Raw genomic sequence first — 21164 nt, 5'->3', positions numbered from 1 at the left:
AACTCACTACTCGCTGAGTAAAGAATCTACCCCTAACATCTGTCCTATACCAACCACCCCTTAATTTAAAGCTATGCCCCCTTGTAATAGCTGACTCCATACGTGGAAAAAGGTTCTCATGGTCAACCCTATCTAAACCTCTAATCATCTTGTACACCTCTATCAAGTCACCCCTAAACCTTCTTTTCTCCAATGAAAACTTGAGGAGTTTTATTTTTGGTTGCTCCATACAATAAAGTGTTAATCATTGTTTCAGCAGTTAATTGTGTGCAGTTTCTGAGTTAAGAGTCAAATTAAGACGATTCACCCACAACCACAGTGAGAGGCTGGGATTCATGTTGACTCCATTGCATTCAGCACTACATTACGTCAATACTTTTATAAAGCAAAGGCTGACAGCCACACCTATCTCAAAGAGAAACACCCAGAGGAGCGTGTCGCCCAATAATCTGTAAAATTAGCATGAAAAGTGGTGTAACCTGCTCTAGTGATAAGAATAAATCCCCAACACTTTAAAATCAACAATCAGCAATTTATTTATCCAACTCTCACGGTGAACAAATGAACAAAAGTATTAACATACTGGATATAGGCCAGGAGCAGATGGGTGGCACTAGTTTAGTAGGGGATCATGGACTGGTTGGTCTGAAGGGTCTGTTTCCAGGCTGCATGACTCCATAGCACGGAATGAATGAGGATCCATCCCAAAGATGATAAAGGTTTCAAGCACCACCTTAGGCAAATGTGTGGACTCCCTCCAGATAACTGAGGGCAGTGGGACACTGTGAGGGTCAGTAGATCAGTCAGCCAGCCAGTTCTCTCCAGGAGACTTGTCTCTCAAGAAAGGAAGTGGTTTCCTGCCCCATCAGCCAGATTACCCAGTTTGGATTAGTTCCTATATTTCCAACAAAATAGGTAGACAGGGCAGTGTCTATAACAAATATGTTATTAAACTTGGAAGCATGCTGATGACATATACAAGGATGTTACCAGGATTCAAGGGTCTGTGTAAAAGGGAGAGGTTGGACAAGCTAAGATATTTTTATTTAGAGCATTAAGAGTCTGAGAGGGGCCCTTCAAGAAGTGAAGAGATCGTGAGAGGGTGAATGCACTCAGACTTTTATCCCGGGGTTGGGGAAGTGAGGGCTGGAGGGCATCAGTTTAAAGTTAGAGGAAAAAGAATAAAAGGAAATGTGAGGGGCAACGTTTCTTTTCACGCAGACGGTGGTACACATATGGAATGAGATGCCAGCGGAAGTGGTTGAGGTGGGTACATTAACAACATTTAAAAGGCATTGGGGCAAATACGTGGATAGGAAAGGTATGGAAGGAAATGGGCCAAGTGCAGGGAAATGGGCTTAGTGTTGATGGACAGTTTGGTCGGTGTGGACCATGTTGGGCCGAAGGGCCTGTCTCCTGCTGTAGGACTCTATGATTTGCATCTCTTTGTTGGTCAGACAGTTTTGAGTTTCCAAATGGAACATCTCACAATCAGGCCGAATAAAATCCAATCTCATTCGTCAACTCTGATGCGGAGGTGCAGGTGTTGAATTGGGGTGGACAAGGTCAGAAGTCACATGGCACCAGATGAAGTGATGAGGGGGCAGTACTCATGAAAGAGCAATGCTCCTAAAGCTTGTGATTTCAAATAAACTTGTTGCACTATAACATGGTGTCGTGTGACTTCAGACTTCTTCAACTCAAACTTGATGGGATACTTTGTCCAACTCGGCATATTTTATCAAGATTGCTTGGAGGAATTCTTTTTTTTAAAGATTAGATTCCCTACAGTATGGAAACAGGTCCTTTGGCCCAACAAGTCCACACTGGCCCTCCGCAGAGTAACCCAGCCATTCCCCTATCCCTATTCCTCTACATTTACCCCAACTAATGCACCACACCGACACATCCCTGAACACTATGGGACAATTTAGATGGGCCAATTCATCCTAACCTGCACACCTTTAGACCAGGGGAAGGAAACCAGAGCACTCAGAGGTAACCCATACAGACGTGGGGCGTGCAACGTGAAAGCTACACACAGACTGTCTCCCCAAGGGTGGAATTGAACCCAGGTCAGCATCGTGAGGCAGTGATACTAATCACTGAGTCACCATGCCACCCCTGAGCCATGTAGGTGGGCTTGGTGGGGGTGAGTCCAGCACAAAACACAAAAGCTCACTGCACCCACTGTCAGAATGGGCAGGAGGTTCAGCCCTGGGGGTGACCCACTGCAGTGTCACTGGTGGAATCTGATTGTTGGATGCACTGGTGCCTCCGCAAGTTGCAGGACAATGAGAACCTCCGCCTGCAGTCAGGGCAGGCAAACGGCCTCTCCCCAGTGTGGACCCATTGATGGGCCAGCAGTTTGGAGGAGTGGGTGAACCCCTTCCCGCACTCGGGGCAGCTGAATGGCTTTTCCCTGGTGTGGACCCGCTGGTGGGACAGCAGGTCAGAGGAATTGCTGAAGACCTTACCACACTCAGAGCAAGCGAAAGGCCTCTCCCTCATGTGGATTTGCCGGTGTCTCAGCAGGTCCGAGGAATTGCTGAAGGCCTTCCCGCACACTGGACAGCTGAAGGGCCTCTCCCCCGTGTGGACCCGCTGATGGGCCAGCAGGTTGGAGGATTTACTGAAGGCCTTCCCGCATTCTGGGCAGCTGAAGGGCCTCTCCCCCGTGTGGATCCGCTGATGGGCCAGCAGGTTGGAGGAATTGCTGAAGGCCTTCCCACACTCTAGGCAGCTGAAGGGCCTCTCCCCCGTGTGGACCCGCTGGTGGCTCCGCAGGTGGGAGGTTTTGCTGAAGGCCTTCCCACACTCTGGGCAGCTGAAGGGCCTTTCCCCCGTGTGGATTCGCCGGTGGGTCAGCAGAGAGGAGGAATTGCTGAAGGCCTTCCCGCACTCTGGGCAGCTAAAGGGCCGCTCCCCCGTGTGGACCCGCTGATGGACCAGCAGGGAGGAGGAATTGCTGAAGGCCTTCCCACACTCTGGGCAGCTGAAGGGCCTCACCCCCGTGTGGACCCGCCGGTGCCTCAGCAGGTTGGAGGAATCGCTGAAGGCCTTCCCACATTCGGGGCAGCTGAATGGCCTCTCCCCCGTGTGGACCCGCCGGTGCGTCAGCAGGTTGGAGGAATTGCTGAAGGCTTTCCCGCACTCGTGGCAACTGAAGAGCCTCTCCCCTGCATGGATTCGCTGGTGGGTCTGGAGGTTGTCCACCCAAGTGAATCCTTTCCCGCACATGGAGCAGTAAAACGTCCTCTCACCAGTGTGTATATGCTGGTGGGGCAGCAGGACACAGGAGCAAGTAAAGCCCTTTGCCCGCTCGGGGCAGGAGAACGGCCTCTTCCCAGTGTGATTGCACTGATGAGCCGCCAGGACAGGTGGGACATGGAAGCCCTTCCTGCAGTCGCCACAATTCCATGGTTTCTCAACAGGGCGTGTTTCCTCAGGTTTCTCCATGGCCGAAGCTTCAGCTGCACACACACGTGTACAACCCTGCCATGAATTCTTCTTTCCAGGCAGTAGAGTTGTTTCAGGCTCCACACTCAGTGCGCTGCAACAGTAGGGTCTTTCAACCGTACTCAAACTGGAACCAAAAAGAACGCTTTGCTCCTTCTCACAGAATCATAGTTGAAAATTGTTGCGGTCCTGATGGATTGAGTAACTATCAGACATTGATGTGAAAGTGAGGACTGGAGACGCTGGAGAGTCAGAGTCAAAAACTGCATCGCTGGAAAAGCACAGCACAGCAAGCAGCATCAGAGAAGCAGGAGAATCAACATTTTGGACATAAGCCCTTTATCTGTTAACTTGAAACTTCTGTCTTCAGATAGTCTGTAAGAAAAGATTACAAAAGTCATCACTGCCAATCCAGTTTTTTTTATAGATATTTTTATTAGAAATTTAACATTTTAACAAGTTTACAAAAATAAACAAAACTCTCAGATATAAACATTGATATACAATTAACTCAAATATACAATAGCCAAAATTTAACAAAAAACAGAAAAAAAACGAAAAAGAAAAAAATCAAACAAAACTCAACTATCTACTAATCTAACCTACAACTAACCAGAGTGTATATTTAAGTCTCTTACATGCTCGGGATGTGTTAGCATCAGATATAATAAAACCCGTATTCGTGCGGGATTCGTCCCCCGAGGGGCCCCGGACCAGCCAGGTTTGTAATCTCAATTAAATAAAAGCCCTTGTTAGGATAGCCGAAATATCTGTATTTATGTAATTCAAGAAGGGCTGCCATATTTTATAAAATAATTCGGTCTTTCGGTGCACAATATTTGTAAGGAAGTCAAGGGGAATACATTCCATAATTAATCTGTGCCAATTTGAAAGTCCAGGGTGGCCCTCAGCCGCCCAGTTCACCAAAATATTTTTCCTTGCACGAAAGAAAGAATAGAAAATAGTCTCTTCCCGTACGTGTCCAGGGAGGGAAGGTTTGAAAAGCCAAAGAGGAGAGATACAGGGTCCACTTTAATTTCCGTTCCTAAAATTTCTGTCAGGGTACTTGCTACTTTAGTCCAATATCTACGGATCTTATGACAGGTCTATAGGCAATGTACATGAGTGCCCACTTCTATTTTGCATTTAGGACACATTGGAGATGCTCCTGCCTTAAATTTTGCCAATCGAACCGGTGCTATATGGGCCCTATGAAGTATCTTCAGCTGGATAGCCTGGGTTCTGTTACAGATAGTAATTCTTCTAGCATTTTCCCAAATATCATTCCACGTTTCTATAGATTTCTAGTCCCAAATCCTGATCTCATGTTTTAAGCAGATTATACATATCTCCCGATACTTTATCATGTAGTAAATGATAAATCGTACTGACGGAAAATACCCCCACTGGTCGTAGGACACTACATTCTCTATCTGATTTATAAAGACTATCTGATAACGTGGTCTTCTTCTGTATATAATCTCGAATTTGGAAGTATCGAAAGAGGTCTCCATTAGGTAATCCGAATTTCTGACGCAGCTGTTCAAAAGACATCAGGACCCCATCTTTAAATAGATCCCCTAAACATGAGATACCCCTGGATCTCCAGAGTTTAAAAGTGGCATCTGTAAACCCCGGTTGGAATCCCCATTCTCCCACTATCGGTGCATAAGGGGATGTTTTATGTGAATTGCCCTCATTTTGCCGCATTCTATTCCAAGCACTGCCAGTCCAGTTAAGAATGAGATATCAAGGCATTGACACTGACACCAGACAGAAACTGTACATATAGATGTGGCAAATGTTAGTGGCAAGCCAGAGTGATAGCACGGAAACAGACCCTTCGGTCTAATTCATGCGTGCCAACGAGATAACCTAACCTAATCTCGGCCAATTTGCCAGCATTTGGCCCATATCGTCTAAACCCTTCCTAATCGTATACCCATCCAGATGCCTTTTAATGGCATAATTGTACCAGCACCCACCACTTTCTCTGACAGCTCTTTCCTTAAACACGCCACTTTCTGCATGAAAGACTTATCCCTGAGGTTCCTTTGTTAAGTTCTTTTGCTTGAGCTTCTTACACTGCAATACGCCAACTTCTGTGAACAACCAAACTTTATTAAGTACAGTACAAGCTGTGGAGAAACTCTTAACACTCTTCACAATGCTGGTACACAACAGTACCAAAAAAACAAACCCCTTAAACAAAGTAAAACTGAAACAGAGGCTTACAGTTGAAGTTAGAAGGGCAGAAGGAGACAGTGTTAGCAGCCTTTCTCCACATAGTCCACTGCTTCACTCACCCAAACGAGACGTCAGCTTTCAGGACTGACCACTCCCCTTTCATTGTACAGGTCACTTCTAAAACAAAAGCTTTGGCCTCAAGTCTCATCTGTTTACATATAACCAAAAATGCCTCCCAATACTGTTTTTCATCTCTGTACTAAACCAGTCACTTCGGAGCCCAGGTTTATTTACCACCCCTCTGAAAAAAAAACCAAGGACACAGCATCCTTGAGAAGAAGGACAAGCTTTTAGTAAAAGGACCAGCTTTTAGTAAAAAGGACCAGCTTTTAGTAAAAAGGACCAGCTTTGTGACTGAGGGATATAGGCCAAACACTGGCAGATGGGATTAGATTAGTTTGAGAACATAGCATGGAGTAGTTGGACTGTTTCTGTGCTGTTTGACTCGGTAACTGTTCTGCAATGGTCTGAAAACCATTTCCTTGCCTTCCCCCATAAACATCCACTTCTTTGTTGTTCCAAAATCAGATGAACTCAGCCTTGAATATATTCAATGATCCCATAACTGCAGGAAGACATCCCCACTTCTGAACTCAATTCCTCTTGCTAAGATAACACCTGCTTTGCTCATTGCTTGCTGCACCTCACAACTGGCATTGACCGGTATGGAAGGACGCTGAGGCCCCTTTATACACATTCCTGATGAAGAGCTCGTGCCTGTAACGCTGACTCTCCTGCTCCTCGGATGCTGCCTCATCTGCTGTGCTTTTCGAGCACCACACTTTTTGACTCTGATCTCCAACATTTGCGGTCCTCACTTTCTCCACATCCCAATATATCACCATTTAAACAATGCATCTCCTTTCTGCTTTCCCTCCCCACCCCCCACAGGGAATGCTATCACTTCACATCGTGGTACTGCATTTTCCATGAGTTTGCCAACTGAGACACAGACCTGGCCCAACTTTTCCAGAATCTCTCCCCTCCATAAATTGAGATTGAGAGAGAGAGACACAGTAGGGGCGTCTCTGATTAGCAGGAGGACCACGCTCCTTCCGGTCCTGCAGGGCTTCCTATTGGCCCAACAAAAGAAGATCACGCGCAGTTTCCGCGGACAGCCAGGAGCACGCACAGGTTTTGCTGACACTGGCGAACATGCGCAGTGTGTGTTGTCACCGAGGAGCATGCGCAAGATGCTCTGTGACGTTGCTGGTGTTACCGACAGGTTTTGTGCCCAAATGACACTCGGAGACAAGAAAGGCTGGAGCGACATTTTATATTTATCCTGCGGCTCGACATTTTATTCCTTTTGCATTTTATTTGACTACTCATCTTTTCCTCAGGGTAGGGGACTCCCAAACTGGAGGGTATAGGTTGAAGGTGAGAGGGGAAAGATTTAAAAGGGACCTAAGGAATAGAAAAAAAGTGTGAAAGTTAATTCCCCTCAAGTGCCCTCTCCAAACCTGCACATCTTTGGATTGTGGGGAGAAACCGGAGCACCAAAGGAATCCCACGCAGACATGGGGAGAAGATGCAAACTCCACTCAGACAGTTGCCCGAGACTGGGATCAAACCCGGGTCCCCAGCGCTATAAGGCAGCAATGCCAGCCACTGAGCCTGTTCAGAAAAAGCAGCAATTGATTTATATTAGGGTGAGGGGGGAAAGGACTAAAAGGGACCTAAAGGTCAACTATTTTACGCAGCGGGTGGTGCGTGAATTGAATGAGCTCCCAGAGGAAGTGGTGGAGGCTGGTACAATTACAATATTCAAAAGGCATCTGGATGGGTATATGAACAGGAAGGTTTGGAGGGATATGGGCCAGGAGCTGGCAAATGGGCCTAGATTAATTTAGGATATCCGATTGGCACGGAACAAACAGTTTGTTTCCACGCTCCACTACTGTTTCTATATAGTCAGAATTGTTATGACACGGACTGCACCCCCCCACCCAACTAATTTAAACCCAAAAAAGATTTACCCCATGTGGTAATGTGAAAATTCAAGAGGTAAGGAACTGTTTCTAAAAGTCACTATTTAAAGTTTTATTTAATGATCTAGGACACTAACTTGCAAGTGTTTAAATCTGCTGGGATTCTATTCAAATCTATTCAAATCTGTCTAAACCAGTTCAAAACTCGGACGAAAGCCCTCAAATTTTAAAACATTGGGTGCAACCTCCCCTACCTAATTTAAACCAGCAACATAGAGAAGGTTTAACCCATGCAGTAATCTGAAAATTCAAGAACCAAGAAACTATTCCCAAAGGTCAGTATTTAAAGTAAAAATTAACAACTTTATTTATTAAAGTCTAACGGAGAATAATTAATTAACAACTATTTACAACTCCTGTCTCTAACCTATCTTCTACCTTCCCCTGTACGATACCAGTCCAATAAAAACCCCTGATTAAGATTTACCGAAAGATTCAAACTTCAAGACCAGCCAGCTGTTAAATCTTCTTTTTGTACCTTCCTCTGTAGATTTGCTCTCCAGGTCGGTGTCGATGTTTTTTCTCTGTGCAGACTCCTTTGGACAGGTACCTCTCAAGAGTTCTCATTAGCAGCCTACATTTGTTGGTCTTTTGGCAGTTCTCCTGTACCTGTTCAACTTTTTGTTTTGATTTTGTACTCCAAAGCATCAAATCGTTTCATTGGTGTTAATATTAGATTGGATTAAATTCCCTACAGTGCAGAACCAGGCCCTTCGGTCCAACCAGTCCACAGTGAGCCTCCGAAGAGTAACCCCACAGACCCATTTCCCTCTGACGAATGCACCTAACACTACGGGCAATATAGCATAGCCACTTCACCTGACCTGCACATCTTTGGACTGTGGGAGGAAACTGGAGCACCCAGAGCAAACCCACGCAGACACGGGGAGAATGTGCAAACTCCACACAGTCAGTCACCCAAGTCTGGAATCGACCCTGGTGGTGTGAGGCAGCAGTGCTAACCAATATTCTCAAAATACTAAATTCAAACTTGATTGGAATTCAGTATTTTGGGGCAAGATTTTAAATCGATTGGCCAAAATTGAGTATGTTTTTGTCTCCAGGCAACCCAGCTGAGCTGTTTGACCAAATGTTAAACTGTTACCTTGTTCACAACGTTTGGTGCTATGTCAGGTGGTTCTGCTCTCTTTTCAACTCTCTTGAAGGTAGAATACACCTCTACACCTTCTAACAGAACCAATTTTTCAAGACGAGGGTTCGGCCATTCACCCCTAACAGGAGAAAGTGAGTACTGCAGATGCTGGAGATTAGAGTCAAGAATGTGGTGCTGGAAAAGCACAGCAGGTCAGGCAACATCCGAGGAGCAGGAAAATTGACATTTCGAGCAAAAGCCTCATTCACCCCGAACAGCCTGTCCTCAACTGCACATAGTTCAAAGCAAGTTTGAGAAAGATGGCTGCAGCTTTGTCTTAATATAAAATTGAACATGCGTTCAAACTTTAATGCTGTTTCTGAATATATTATGTTAGCTATTCTCAAGTTGAAAGATCAGCCATTTCTCGTGCACCCCCATCTCCCAGGCAGTGTCATCACCAACCATTCTCTCTCTCTCTCTTCTAAGAGCTTGATACAGCGATCAAAGAGAGCTTGAGGCATGAGAAAGTTCAGTGGGAGTTGGAAGAGAGACAGAATGGACAGGGTGACAGAGTGTGGGGGCCATTGAGAGACTGGGGGGAACAGAGGGTGGTGGGGGCTGAAAGGAAAGGAAAGGGTGGAGGAAGAGAATGAGGGGGAGAGAAAATGGGGGGCAGAGAATTGCAGGGTGAGAGAGAATGGATGGGGGCGGTGGGTGGGGAGAGAGGCAGCACAATTCCCACCTTCCCCAGGACTGGGGCAGTGTCCCATGAACTGGAACCTACTCCTCCCACAGCAGTCATTTCTCAATCCACATATGGCTAAAGGAGAAGAATTATATAATCCCTGCAGGCCATTTCACCTATCAAATTCACACCGACCTTCCACACAGCATCCCACCCAGACTCATCCACTTACCCTACAGCTCTGCAGTTCCCCATGGCTAACCCACTCTAACCTGCACATCCCTGGACACTTTAGCACAGCCGATCCATCCGAAACTGCAGATCCTTGGACTATGGAAGGAAACCAGAGCACCCAGAGATAACCCGCGCAGACAGAAGGGGGAGAACATACCAATGTTCACACACCCAGTCATGAGAAGGTGGAATCAAATCGCTTCTAACAATTCTCCCACACCTGTAAAACCCTGAGCACCATGGGTAATTTAGCAGGGCCAATCCACCCAAACCTTGGCAAAGCTAAAAATCACATGACGCCCGTCCAACAGGTTTATTTGGAAGCACTAGCTTTCGGAGCACTGCTCCTTCATCAGCTAGTTGTGGAGTATAAGATCATAAGACACTGAGTTTACAGCAAAACATTACAGAGTCATGCCACTGAAATGATACATTGAAGAACCCTGGATTGTAAAGTCTTTCATCTTTTAGAATGAGTTGCTGGTGTCATTAATATGTAAACCCCAGAACTTCTTATAAGACACCTACTCGAGATAACTTAAGGTTTTATAAGAAAAGATGACAACTTAGCTCAGACAATGCATTAAAGGTGTGAGGCCAGAGTCTGTCTGTATCCCATTTTTTGAGTCAGACTGGTTCTATTTCCAAAGTGGAATTTATAAAATATTCCATGTATTATCTGCCTGCAGATTGTGCATTTTTTGAGCAAAATAGATGGTATCTGCAAATACAAATTCACCCCATAGACCTCGGTGTGTGTGTGCACGCGCGCGCACACACGAGAGAGAGTAAAATTCTAGTTCCATACTGTATATCTCTATGTCTATTGCATAACAGATGCTTTATTTCTGTTGATGTAAATATTGTTATAAATCATAGCTGGGTACTAATACTTAGATGTAAGGGAGAGAGAATTCTTCAATCAGGGCACTATAAGAATCCTGGCAGACCCTTATTTCTAGTTTACTTGCCAATGAACAGACACAAGCACCTACTTAATTCTAACTTTTCACCTTTTTTGTTATATTTTCTGGTATGATACTCTGTGTCTGGATGGTTGACAGGCTGGGAGATTGTAGGTTGGATTTTGATTGACTGAATGATTTATTGTTCCGGAAGGTGTCAAAGGAGGTTAAAGCTTCAGCAGAAATGAAGCAGAGCTGAGAACGGACAATAACTGTGTGGGAACAGGTAGATCAATAGAGGACAAAGAAACCAGGACCTGAAATCCGAGCTGACACCAGACTACCCTGTGATCAGTGCTTTGATTAGCAGTGTCAATCCGCTACCTTTACTTAGCTTCTCATTCGACTTGAATGCCACATCTCCCCTCAATATTTATGATCCAATCCTTGTCATCCTGAAGCTATGTCTCTGTAAGGAGTCCCAGATCATAATTATTCTCTTCAATGTGTGCAGTCAATTCATTCACTTTTGTTACGTTGCAGCGCTATTACGACACAGAGTAACCCCCTCTGCTAAATTAAACCAGAAACACAGAAATGATTCACCCCACGCAGTAATATGTAAAAGTTTGAGAGGCAAAGTACTATCCCAGAGGTAAATATTTAAAGTAAGAATTAACAACTTTACTCTTTATGTCCAACACAGAGTATTAAAACTCACAAAAATGCCGGGTTTTATAGTCCAAATCATCGGATCATTTTATTGGTATCAATATTATCAAAATACTTAATTCAAACTTGATTGGACTTTGGGGCAAAATTTAAACTGATTGGCCAAATTTGAATTTGTTTGTGCCTCATGGCAACCCAGTTGCTCTATTTGTGTTGACCAAATATTACATTCTCATCTTGTTTAGAACACTTTGTTCTGCTCAGCTTTTTAACTCCCTTCAAGATACAGTACCTCTACCCCTTCAAGGTACAGTACCTCTACCCCTTCATAACAAGCACAAATTCAGATACTGAGCTTTCAGTTTTATTGTTTGTAATCTTTTGAATCCAGTATTAATTGCTGGTACTTTTATTCCCCTTGTTCCTTTCTATTTTTCTCTGACGTCCATTTTCCACATCACTACATTGCTTACCAACCTTGATTTGGATTGGCCATGCTAAATTGCCCATAGTGCCCAGGGATGTACAGGTTAGGTGGGTTAGCCAATGGGAAATGCAGGGTTATTGTTTCATAGTAATAGAAGTAGGAGTAGGCCGTTTGGCCTGTTGAGCCTGCTTCACCATTTATTAAGATCGTGGCTGATCTATCCATCATCTCAGCTCTTCTTACTTGTGTTATCTCAAACTCTTGATTCCCTAAGGGGTGGGGGTGCGAGGGGTGTATGAGCAGGATGGTTTCGGAGGGGTCAGAATGGACTTGATGGGCTGAATAGCCAGCTTCCACACTGTAGGGCTTCTATGATTTACCGCAGTTGTATTTGCCTCAAATCACAGCTCCCAGAATCTCCCACCTTCTGCAAATCGAAAGACAAATCCCACCCTGCCCTCTCTTATGTACGTTATCTAAATGCTTAATTGTTTCTAGTAAATACAGCCCACACCTCCCTCTGCTGCCAGTAACGTTTACAATGCTGATGAAACAATGCCATTCCTGCAGTACTGAAAATCGTAAGGCTTCTAACAATACCAGTTACTGATTCACCGCTCCTTCTGATGGACAACATTGGAAATACAATGTTGGAGGCTGGCAGAAATGAGCAGTTTAAAACAAAACCCCACCTAACCCTTCACTGGGCACCCCAATAAGCACACCGTCCTTACTGCTGGTAAGCCTTAAAGCATTTCACCCCCACAGTGCAACGATTCCCAATTTCCACCAAAATCCTAGACGTACTCAGTTGCTGTCTCACCAATGAAATATTTCATTGTCACTTCTTCTGCTTCCAGTAAAGGTAAAACACCTTTGAAAGCTGCTCTGAAAGTCCAATCTTCACAACAACACTTCTGCTTTCACACAAGATGATTAAAGCCTTCGGTCCAACTCATCCATGCCGACCAGATATCCTAAACTCATCTAATCCCATTTGCCAGCATTTGGCCTGTATCCCTCTAAATCCTTCTTATTCACATACCCATCCAGATGCCTTTTAAATGTTGTAATTGTAGCAGCCTCCACCATTTCCTCTGGCAGCTCATTCCAAACATGCACTACCCTCTGTGAAAAAGTTGCCCCTCAGGTCCGTTTTAAATCTTTCCCTTTTCACGCGAATCCTATGCCCTCTAGGTTTGAAGTTGCCTACCATGGGGAAAGGATTTTGTCTATCCAACCTATCCATACCCCTTATAAACTTCTGTAAGGTCACCCATCAGCCTCAAATGCGACAGGGAAATTATCCCTGGCGTATTCAGCATCTTCCTATCGCTCAAACCCTCCAACTCTGTCTACATCTTTGTAAATCTTTTCTGAACCATTTTAAGTTGCACAACGTTCTTCCAGAGGAGGGCAACTGGAATTGCACACAGTTTTCCAAAAGTGGCCTAACATGACCTCCCAACCCCTGTACTCAATGCTCTGACCAATAAAGGAAAGCGTACCAAATGCCTTCTTCACAATCCTGTCTCCCTGCAATTCCACTTTCAAGGAATTATGAACCTGCAAGGACACTGTTTAACAACACTCCCCATTAACTATGTAAGTCGTGCCCTGATTTGCCTTTCAAAATGTAACACCTCACATTTATCTAAATTAAATTCATGTTGCCATTCCTCGGCCCATCAGCCCATCCGATCAATTCTAATTTACATTGAACTTTATTTCCTCTCTCATCCCCTAAAAGCTGAAAATCTCCATCCCACACACACTCCCCCCGTTCTGACTTTGCTGAACCTAATTCCTGCTGTAACTCATCCTGAAGGGTGTGGTTCATGCTGATTAACAGACCCACACTCGGGGGAAGTGGAGATCTAATTGAAACAGACAGAATTCTGAATGGCCTGGACAAAGTGCACATGGGGAAGATGTTCCGATTGGGAGGAGAGTCTAGGACCCGAGGGCACAGCATCAGAGTAAAAGGAATATCTTTTAGAACAAAGATAAGGTGAAACATTTTCAGCCGGTGAGTGGTGAATATGTGGAATTCATTGCTACAGAAGGCTGTGGAGGCCAGGTCACTGAGTAGATTTAAGATGGAGATAGATAGGTTCTTGAGTATCAAGGGGATGGAGGGTTACAGGGAGAAAGTGGGAGAATGGGATTGAGAAACTTATCAGCCAGAACTTAATAGTGCAGCACCCCTGATGGGCTCAGAGGCCTAATTTCTGATCCTGTGTTTTATGGTCTCTTGCTGTTCTGGACTATGAGTGTGCAAATTGGGAGCAGGAATAGGGCATTTAGCCTGTCGAGCTTGCACCAGCATTGAACAGATCATAAGTAGATCTGAGTATACCGACGTAAAAGGCTAAAACAAGGACTGCAGATGCTGGAAACCAGAGTCTAGATTAGAGTGGTGCTGGAAAAGCACAGCAGATCAGGTAGCTCCTCGGATGCTGCCTGACCTACCATGAATATACCTACATTCAGGTTAATAAGCTGGAAATTTTTCCACTGGAGCAGAGGAGGATTATAACATTGTGAGGGGTATAGATCAGGTGAACGGCCAAAATCCTCTCTCTAGGCTGGGGGTCAAGATTACTGAGCAAATTTTGAAAGAGAGAGAGGAGAAAGATTTTAAAAGGACATGAGGGTCGCCATTTTCTTCCCCCCAGAGAGTGGTTTGTGTGTGGAATGAATTTCCAGACAAAGGGGTGGATGCAGATACAGTTAGAACATTTAAAAGATATTTGGATTAGTATATGAATGATGAAGTTTAATTTAAATAAATGTGAAGTGCTGGATTTTGGGAAAGCAAATCAAAGTAGGACTTAGCATAAAGTGTATAAGGTCCTGGGGAGTGTTGCTGAATAAAGAGACCTTGGAGTGCAGGTTCATCGTTCCTTGAAGGTCGAGTCCCAGGTAGAGAGGATAGTGAAGGCAGCATTTGGCATGCTTTCCTTTATCGGGTACAGCACTGAGTAAAGGAGTTGGGAGGTAGTGATGTTGCAGCTCTACAGGACATTGGTGAGGCCACATTTGGAATATTGCGTGCTTGGAATATTGCATGCAACTCTGGTCTCCTGCCCATCAGAAGGACGGTGTGAAACTTGAAAGGGTTCAGAAAAGATTTACCAGCATGTTGCCAGATTTGAAAAAAATAGCTCTCGGGAGAGGCTGAATAGGCTGCGGCTGTTTCCCTGGAGCGTCGGAGGCTGAGGGATGACCTTAGAGGTTTATAAAGTCATGAGAGGCATGGATAGGGTAAATAGACAAAGTCTTCTCCCTGGGGTGGGGTAGTGCAGAACTAAAGGTTTTGGGCGAACGGGGAAAGACATAAAAGAGCTCAAAGGGGAGCCTTTTCACACAGTAGTGCATATATGAAATGACCAGCCAGAGGAAGTGGTGGAGACTGGTATAATTACAGAATTTAAGAGGCATTTGGATTGGTCTATAATAGAAGGGGTTCGAGGGATATGGCCCAGGGCTGGCAAATAGACTAGATTAGGATAACTGATAGTCATGGACAAATTGGACCAAAGGGTCTGTTTCTGTGCTGTACATCTCTATGACTCCAATATAAAAGATTCAGAGGGATATAGGTTAAACACAGGCAGGTGGGTCCAGTTTAGTTTGAGAACATAGTCAGCATAGTAAGTGATCTGCACTGGTCTTGCCTCCCCCATAATCATCACTTCTTTGTTGTTCAAAAATCAGATGAACTCAGCCTTGGATATATTCAATTACGCCCAAACTGCAGGAAGGCGTCCCCACTTCTGATCTCAATTCCTCTTGCTAATATACCACTTGCCTTGCTCACTACTTGCTGCACCTGTCTGACAACTTGCATTGACTGGATTAGATGGACGCAGAGGCCCCTTTGTTCATCCACACATCATTGCTGATGAAAGGCTCGAGCCTGAAATGTCAATTCTCCTGTATTTGCCATTGAAAAAAAGACCTGGACTAACTTTCCCAGAGTCTGTCCCCTCCCTGGATTCACTCCGTTTCCCTTCAGTTCCTGCAAGTCAACAGCTCAACCCCGGAATGGAAAAGGGGGTGAGAAAAGAGTGTGCTGTACTCACAGATGTTGGAGAGAGGAAGGAAGTTGCAGTCTGGGGTGAAGCTCAATCTTCATTCAGAGAGAGAGAAGCAGCAACAACCAGCTCAGAAGCACATGGTGCTACTTCCGCATCCAGACGATGTGTTTGCTGTGATTGGCAGGAGGACCAGTCTACATCCGGTCCTCCAGAGCTTCTCATTGGTCCATCAAAACAAGGTCACGGAGTGTTTCCGCTTGTTGCGTGAGCATGCGTAATAGTTTGCTGACACCGTGGAACATGCGCAGTACGTTGCTGACACCGAGTAGCATGCGCAGTATGGAGATGTTGGCATTACTGCATATTTTCAAAATTAAAAATCACACAATGCCAGGTTATAGCCCGACAGGTTTATTTGGAATCACTAGTTTTCGAAGCGCTGCTCCTTCATCGTTGGTTATGGAGCAGAATCATAACACACAGACTTTATAGCACCAGGATTGCAGTGACATGGGATGGAATATTAAACAACTTTAGCTTACCTCGACCATTTTTTAGAATGACCATGTTAGTTTCGATTCCTTCACATGTAAATCCTAAAACTTTTCAAAAGTTACGTTGTCAAGCTAGCTTTTAACAATACGTGTCATCTCAATCAGATGATGCATTGAAGGTGTTAAGTTAAAGTCTGTCTGTGTCCCAATGTTAGGTCAGACGGATTCTATTTCTATCGTTGTATTCCAGAATCTTACGTGTATGAGTTTTTGAGCAAAATAAAATGCGATTCTGCAAGTACAAATTCAACCCACAAACTTTTATGTATGTGTGTGTGTGTGTGTGCAGGAGAAACCAAGTGATCATGTATGTGTGAGAGAGTGTAATGGGGAATAAGTCTGAGAGGGTGTGGGTGTGTGTGTGTGTGTGTGAGAGAGTGTATAATGGAGTATAAGTCTGCGAGAGGGTGTGTGTGAATGCATGCGCGCGCGTGTGTATGAGAGAGAGAGAGAATGTATCGTGTAGTGTGACATGAACCCAAGGTCCCGGTTGAGGCCGTATCAAAGGGTATTGAACTTGGCTATCAGCCTCTGCCCAGCCACTTACCGTTGTTGCCCATCCTGAAGTCTACTTTGAAGGATAGTCACCCGAAGGTCCAAGGCTGAATGTCCCAGACCGCTGTACTGTTCCCTGACTGGGAGGAAACACTCCTGGCTAGTGATTGTTGTGCAGTGTCCATTCATCTGTTGCTATAGCCTCTGCTCGGTCTCACCAATATACTAAGACTCAGGGCATCATTGCCTGCAGCATATGAGATAAACAATGTTGGCTGAGTCACATGAGTACCTGCTGCACTCATGGTGGGTGGTGTCCCCACGTGTAATAGTGGTAATCGTGTCAACATTCTGATACGTCTTTCATTATCTGCCGTGACAGAGTTGTATCATGTTGTCCTGAAGGCCAGGCAGTTTACTGCGAACAATTATCTGTTTAAAGTTTGGCGGTTGTTTGAAGGGAGTAAGTGGAGGCGTGGGGAAGGTCTTGGTGAGGTGCTCATCCTCATCAATAATGTGCTGCAGGCTGTGAAGAACATTGCGTAGTGTGCCTCCTCACCTGAACAGATCCTATGTATGCGAAGGGCTTGTCCAGAGGGGGTGTCTGGATGAAGAACTGGTTGCAGATCTTTGGACTGTGGGAGGAAGCCAGAACACCCAGAGGTAACCAACACAGACACAAGGGGGAGAGAACATGCCAACTTCACACAGTCACCCAAGGGTGGAATCAAACCCAGGCTCCTGGCGTTATTAAGCAGCATTGCTAACCACTGAGCCACCACTCCACCCAGTGCTTTGAGGTTCTGCTTTGTCTTTGCAGCTTTTAACTTCTCATGCGCCCTCAGCAGAGGCTGTCTCCTGCTGACATCGTTGGACCACACCCATTGCACCTCCCTTTCCCACTTCTCCAGCCCAGAGCACAGTGGTTCCTGAATCCTGGCACCAGATTCTGATGCCATCTGTGCTTCTGCTGCCAACTGCAGAGAACGGAGGCAATCCGCATCACTATTCTGTCCCTTATCGGAAGGCTCTCTACGGAGGGAAAGACCATCTCCCGGAATAAAAAACATCTGATTAACTTTCCGCCTTGCCTTCCCAGCGTGTCAGCAGCTTGGCTTCCAGCTCCACCTCTGAGCCGAAGGTCTCCAAGTTGTGTTTCCCATGGATCACATCATCCAGAACCTTCCACCTTTTGCAAATTGAAAGACAAGTCTCACCCTGCCCTCTCCAGTGTCTATTGTGCAACTGCTTAATCATTTCTCGTGGCCGGACAGAGACTGATAGCCAAGTTTGGAACCCATGAGGATGGCCTTCACCAGGATCTTGGGTTCATGTTACACTACAGGTGACCTCACTACACTGTACACATTCTGTCTCTCTGTCTCTCACACACAGCCATACATTCTCAAATACTCACGCAGCCACTCTCTCAGATATACGCGCTCTCTCAGATGCACAACACATGTACCCACCCACACTCTCACCCACACACACATCCTCTCACAGACTTAAACTCCTGCACACTCTCACTTTACCAAGCATGCACACACGCAAACACACACTCTCTCACCAGACTCACGGAAATGCACACACTCACTCACTCTCATGCATGCACACATAGATAAGACTATGGGGTGAATTTGCATTTGCAGAATTATATTTGTAGATACATTCTATTTTGCTCAAAAAGTGCACAATCTGCAGACAGTCAATCCATGTAATATTTTATAAATTCCTACTTTGACTCAAGACAGACTCGAACCTCACATCTTTCATGCATTGTCTGAGCTGAGATGGCACCTCTTTTTAAAACCTTTTAAAATCTCGAGACTGTGACTTAAAAGAAGTTTTGGGATTTACATACTAATGAACTGAAACCTGCAACCCATTCTAAAGATGAAACACTTAAAAGCAGTCGAGATTTGTTCAATGTATCAATTTGCTACAAATTCTGTGTCTTATGATCCTGCTGTACAGCTACCTGACGAAGGAGCAACACTCCGAAAGCTAGTACTTCCAAATAAACCTGTTGGACTATAACTGGATTTTTAACTATGTTTCTGGTGAAAACAGCCCACCCCTCCCACTGCTGCCAGTAAACTTTACAATGCCGAGGAAACAATGAACCATCAGTCCTGAAAAATGTACAATTCTAATAATACGAGCTACACATTGACTGCTCCTTCTGATATAAGACATTGGAAACCTCGCGCCGGAGATTGAAAAAAATTAGGAGCTTTAACAGAAAAACCTGTTGGATCTCATTGCCTTCAATGTCTGAGTCCGACGGTAAGTTCAGGTAACTTTTGTTGGGACCCAACTTTGTTGCAGCTTCAGATCGTCCCAGCAAAAAGGTGCACAAAAAGTAGCGTTTTTTTTTTAAACACACACACACACACACACACACACACACACACACACACACACACACACACACACACACACACACACACACACACTCCCCTGCATCCCACTTTCTTCTCTATTGGTCAGCTGAGTTGTCCCTTTGTAATTCGATCCTTGGTGCAGCCTTAGCCTGGAGGAAGTATTGCTTCACTCAGCAATTGCAACCCATAGCCTGTATGTAAGTAAGATTCCCCCCGCGCATTTGCAGATGGGCTGTCAAGAATCAACCACACTGTTGTGGCCTAGAGTCACATATAGGCCAGACCAGGGAAAGGATGCAGCTGGGACGACTGAGTGAATCCTTTCCCACAACGGCAGGTTCCTCCCCTAAAACATGAGTGAATCAGATTGTGGTGTTTGTTCCCCGAAAATGGTTTCATAATGAGATTCTGAACTCCAGATTTCTGACTGAACTCCAAATCCGCCATCTGCTATGGTGAGATTCAAACCCGGAAGTCCCCAGAACTGGGTTATTAATGCAGTCGAGAGTGGCACTCGGCCGAAGCTCCTTCAATCCCCCTGCGATGGGAGGTGAACTCACTGATGTCTCTGCAGGTGGGAGGAGCAGATGAAGCCCTTCCCGCACAGAGAGCAAGTGAACGGTCTCTTTGATCCTCCAAGCTGAGTAAATGGTGTGAAGTCCTGTACTTTTCACGGTCACCGCACCGAATCTCCCTCATTCGGGTGTATCAGTATTCTTCCTGCCACACCAGTGTCCAAGCAGACAAAAGCAAACATTTCATCTCGACTGGAATAGCTGCTGATATTCAAGTCCCAATGAATCAAATGACTGTCAGAAGCTGATGTATCTTTTGGTTTCAGATTTCTTCCCCCATGTCTTCCTGCAAATAAAACCATGAAATAAGTCACGGTCAGTACAGTCAAATGAACATAACATCGGTGACAATTCCTTAGATTGCCAGATACCTGCTGATCATATATTATTCATGACACAGAAACCTGAAAACCCTCATTCAGCCAGATAGCATCAAGTATATAAAGAGGAAAACTTCATTTAGGTGACAATGACCTGGAACAACCTTCCTACAAAGGTGCTGGAAATGGAGCTGAATCAAGGATATGAAAATGAAATGTCAAGGATGCTTCAGGAAAGAAAGCCAGTAAAGTTGCTGAAAGACGTCCTGCTGACCTGTTAAATAAAAATGAATACAAGAAATACAGGATGTAATTCCATTACTATATTAGAAGGTGAAAAATCATAGCCATGCAGCTTGTACAACAGCGAATATCAGATATACACCATATGAAGCAATCATAAAATCCCTGCAGTGCAGAAAGAGGCCATTTGGCCCATCGAGCCTGCTCCGCCATTCTTTAAGATCATGGCTGATCTATCCATCATCTCAGCTCCACTTACCTGCATTATCCTGACTACCCTAAATTCATCTACCATCCAAAATCCCATCGAACTGTGTCTTGAATATGCCTGCTTCTATTGCTTCCTTGGGCAAAGAATTCCTTAGATTCACCACTCTCCAGGAGACGTAGTCCCTACGCCTCTGCCTTAAATCTATCCCTATAGTCTTGTTACCTAGTCTAACCCACCAGCAGAAACGACGAGGTAGGGTGGGTCTGGGTGACAAGTTGTTCGATGGGTCAATGTGGACTTGATGGGTTGAATGGCCTCCTTCCACACTGTCGGGCTTCTATGATTTACTGCAGTTGTGTTTGCCCAGAACCACAGCTCCTAGAACCTCCCAACTTCTGCAAATTGAAAGACAAGTCCCACCCTGCCCTCTCATATGTGTGTTATGTAATTGCTTCATCGCTTCCAGTGAATACAGCCCACACCTCCCACTGCTGCCGATAACCTTTACAATGCTGATGCAACAATGCAATACCTGCAGTACTGAAAACCGTAAGGCTTCTGATGATACCAGTTACTGATTCACCGCTCCTTCTGATGCACAGCATTGGAAGTACATTGTT

The 21164-nt window shown here is 45.0% G+C and overlaps 2 protein-coding genes across 3 annotated transcripts in view; one reads left to right on the top strand and one right to left on the bottom strand.

Annotated features, from left to right (window-relative positions):
• Nucleotides 1–21164, top strand: part of LOC148143441 (uncharacterized) — a 59109-nt gene that overhangs the window by 33438 nt on the left and 4507 nt on the right. The window lies entirely within an intron of this gene.
• Nucleotides 520–16998, bottom strand: LOC148143442 (uncharacterized). 2 transcript variants are annotated; one of them, XM_087974167.1, is made up of 2 exons: nucleotides 16861–16998; nucleotides 520–3834 (listed from the first exon to the last, which is right to left on the bottom strand). In XM_087974167.1, the coding sequence occupies exon 2, from the start codon at nucleotides 3457–3459 to the stop codon at nucleotides 2212–2214; it is 1248 nt and encodes a 415-aa protein (XP_087830293.1). In that variant the 5' UTR covers nucleotides 3460–3834; nucleotides 16861–16998; the 3' UTR covers nucleotides 520–2211. The 2 variants fall into 2 exon arrangements, with proteins under 2 accessions (XP_087830293.1, XP_087830292.1); XM_087974166.1 differs by lacking the exon at nucleotides 16861–16998 and adding an exon at nucleotides 15805–15886.

Source organism: Chiloscyllium plagiosum, unplaced genomic scaffold (assembly GCF_037043375.1).
Source record: "Chiloscyllium plagiosum isolate Xiang-an unplaced genomic scaffold, Cpla_swu_hap1 HiC_scaffold_27, whole genome shotgun sequence".
Taxonomy (NCBI): Eukaryota; Metazoa; Chordata; class Chondrichthyes; order Orectolobiformes; family Hemiscylliidae; genus Chiloscyllium; species Chiloscyllium plagiosum.
This window is presented reverse-complemented; position numbering and strand designations above follow the sequence as displayed.

Coding starts and splice junctions, on each gene's coding strand:
- LOC148143442 (XM_087974167.1), bottom strand. CDS start 3,459: ATGGAGAAACCTGAGGAAACACGCCCTGTTGAGAAACCATGGAATTGT.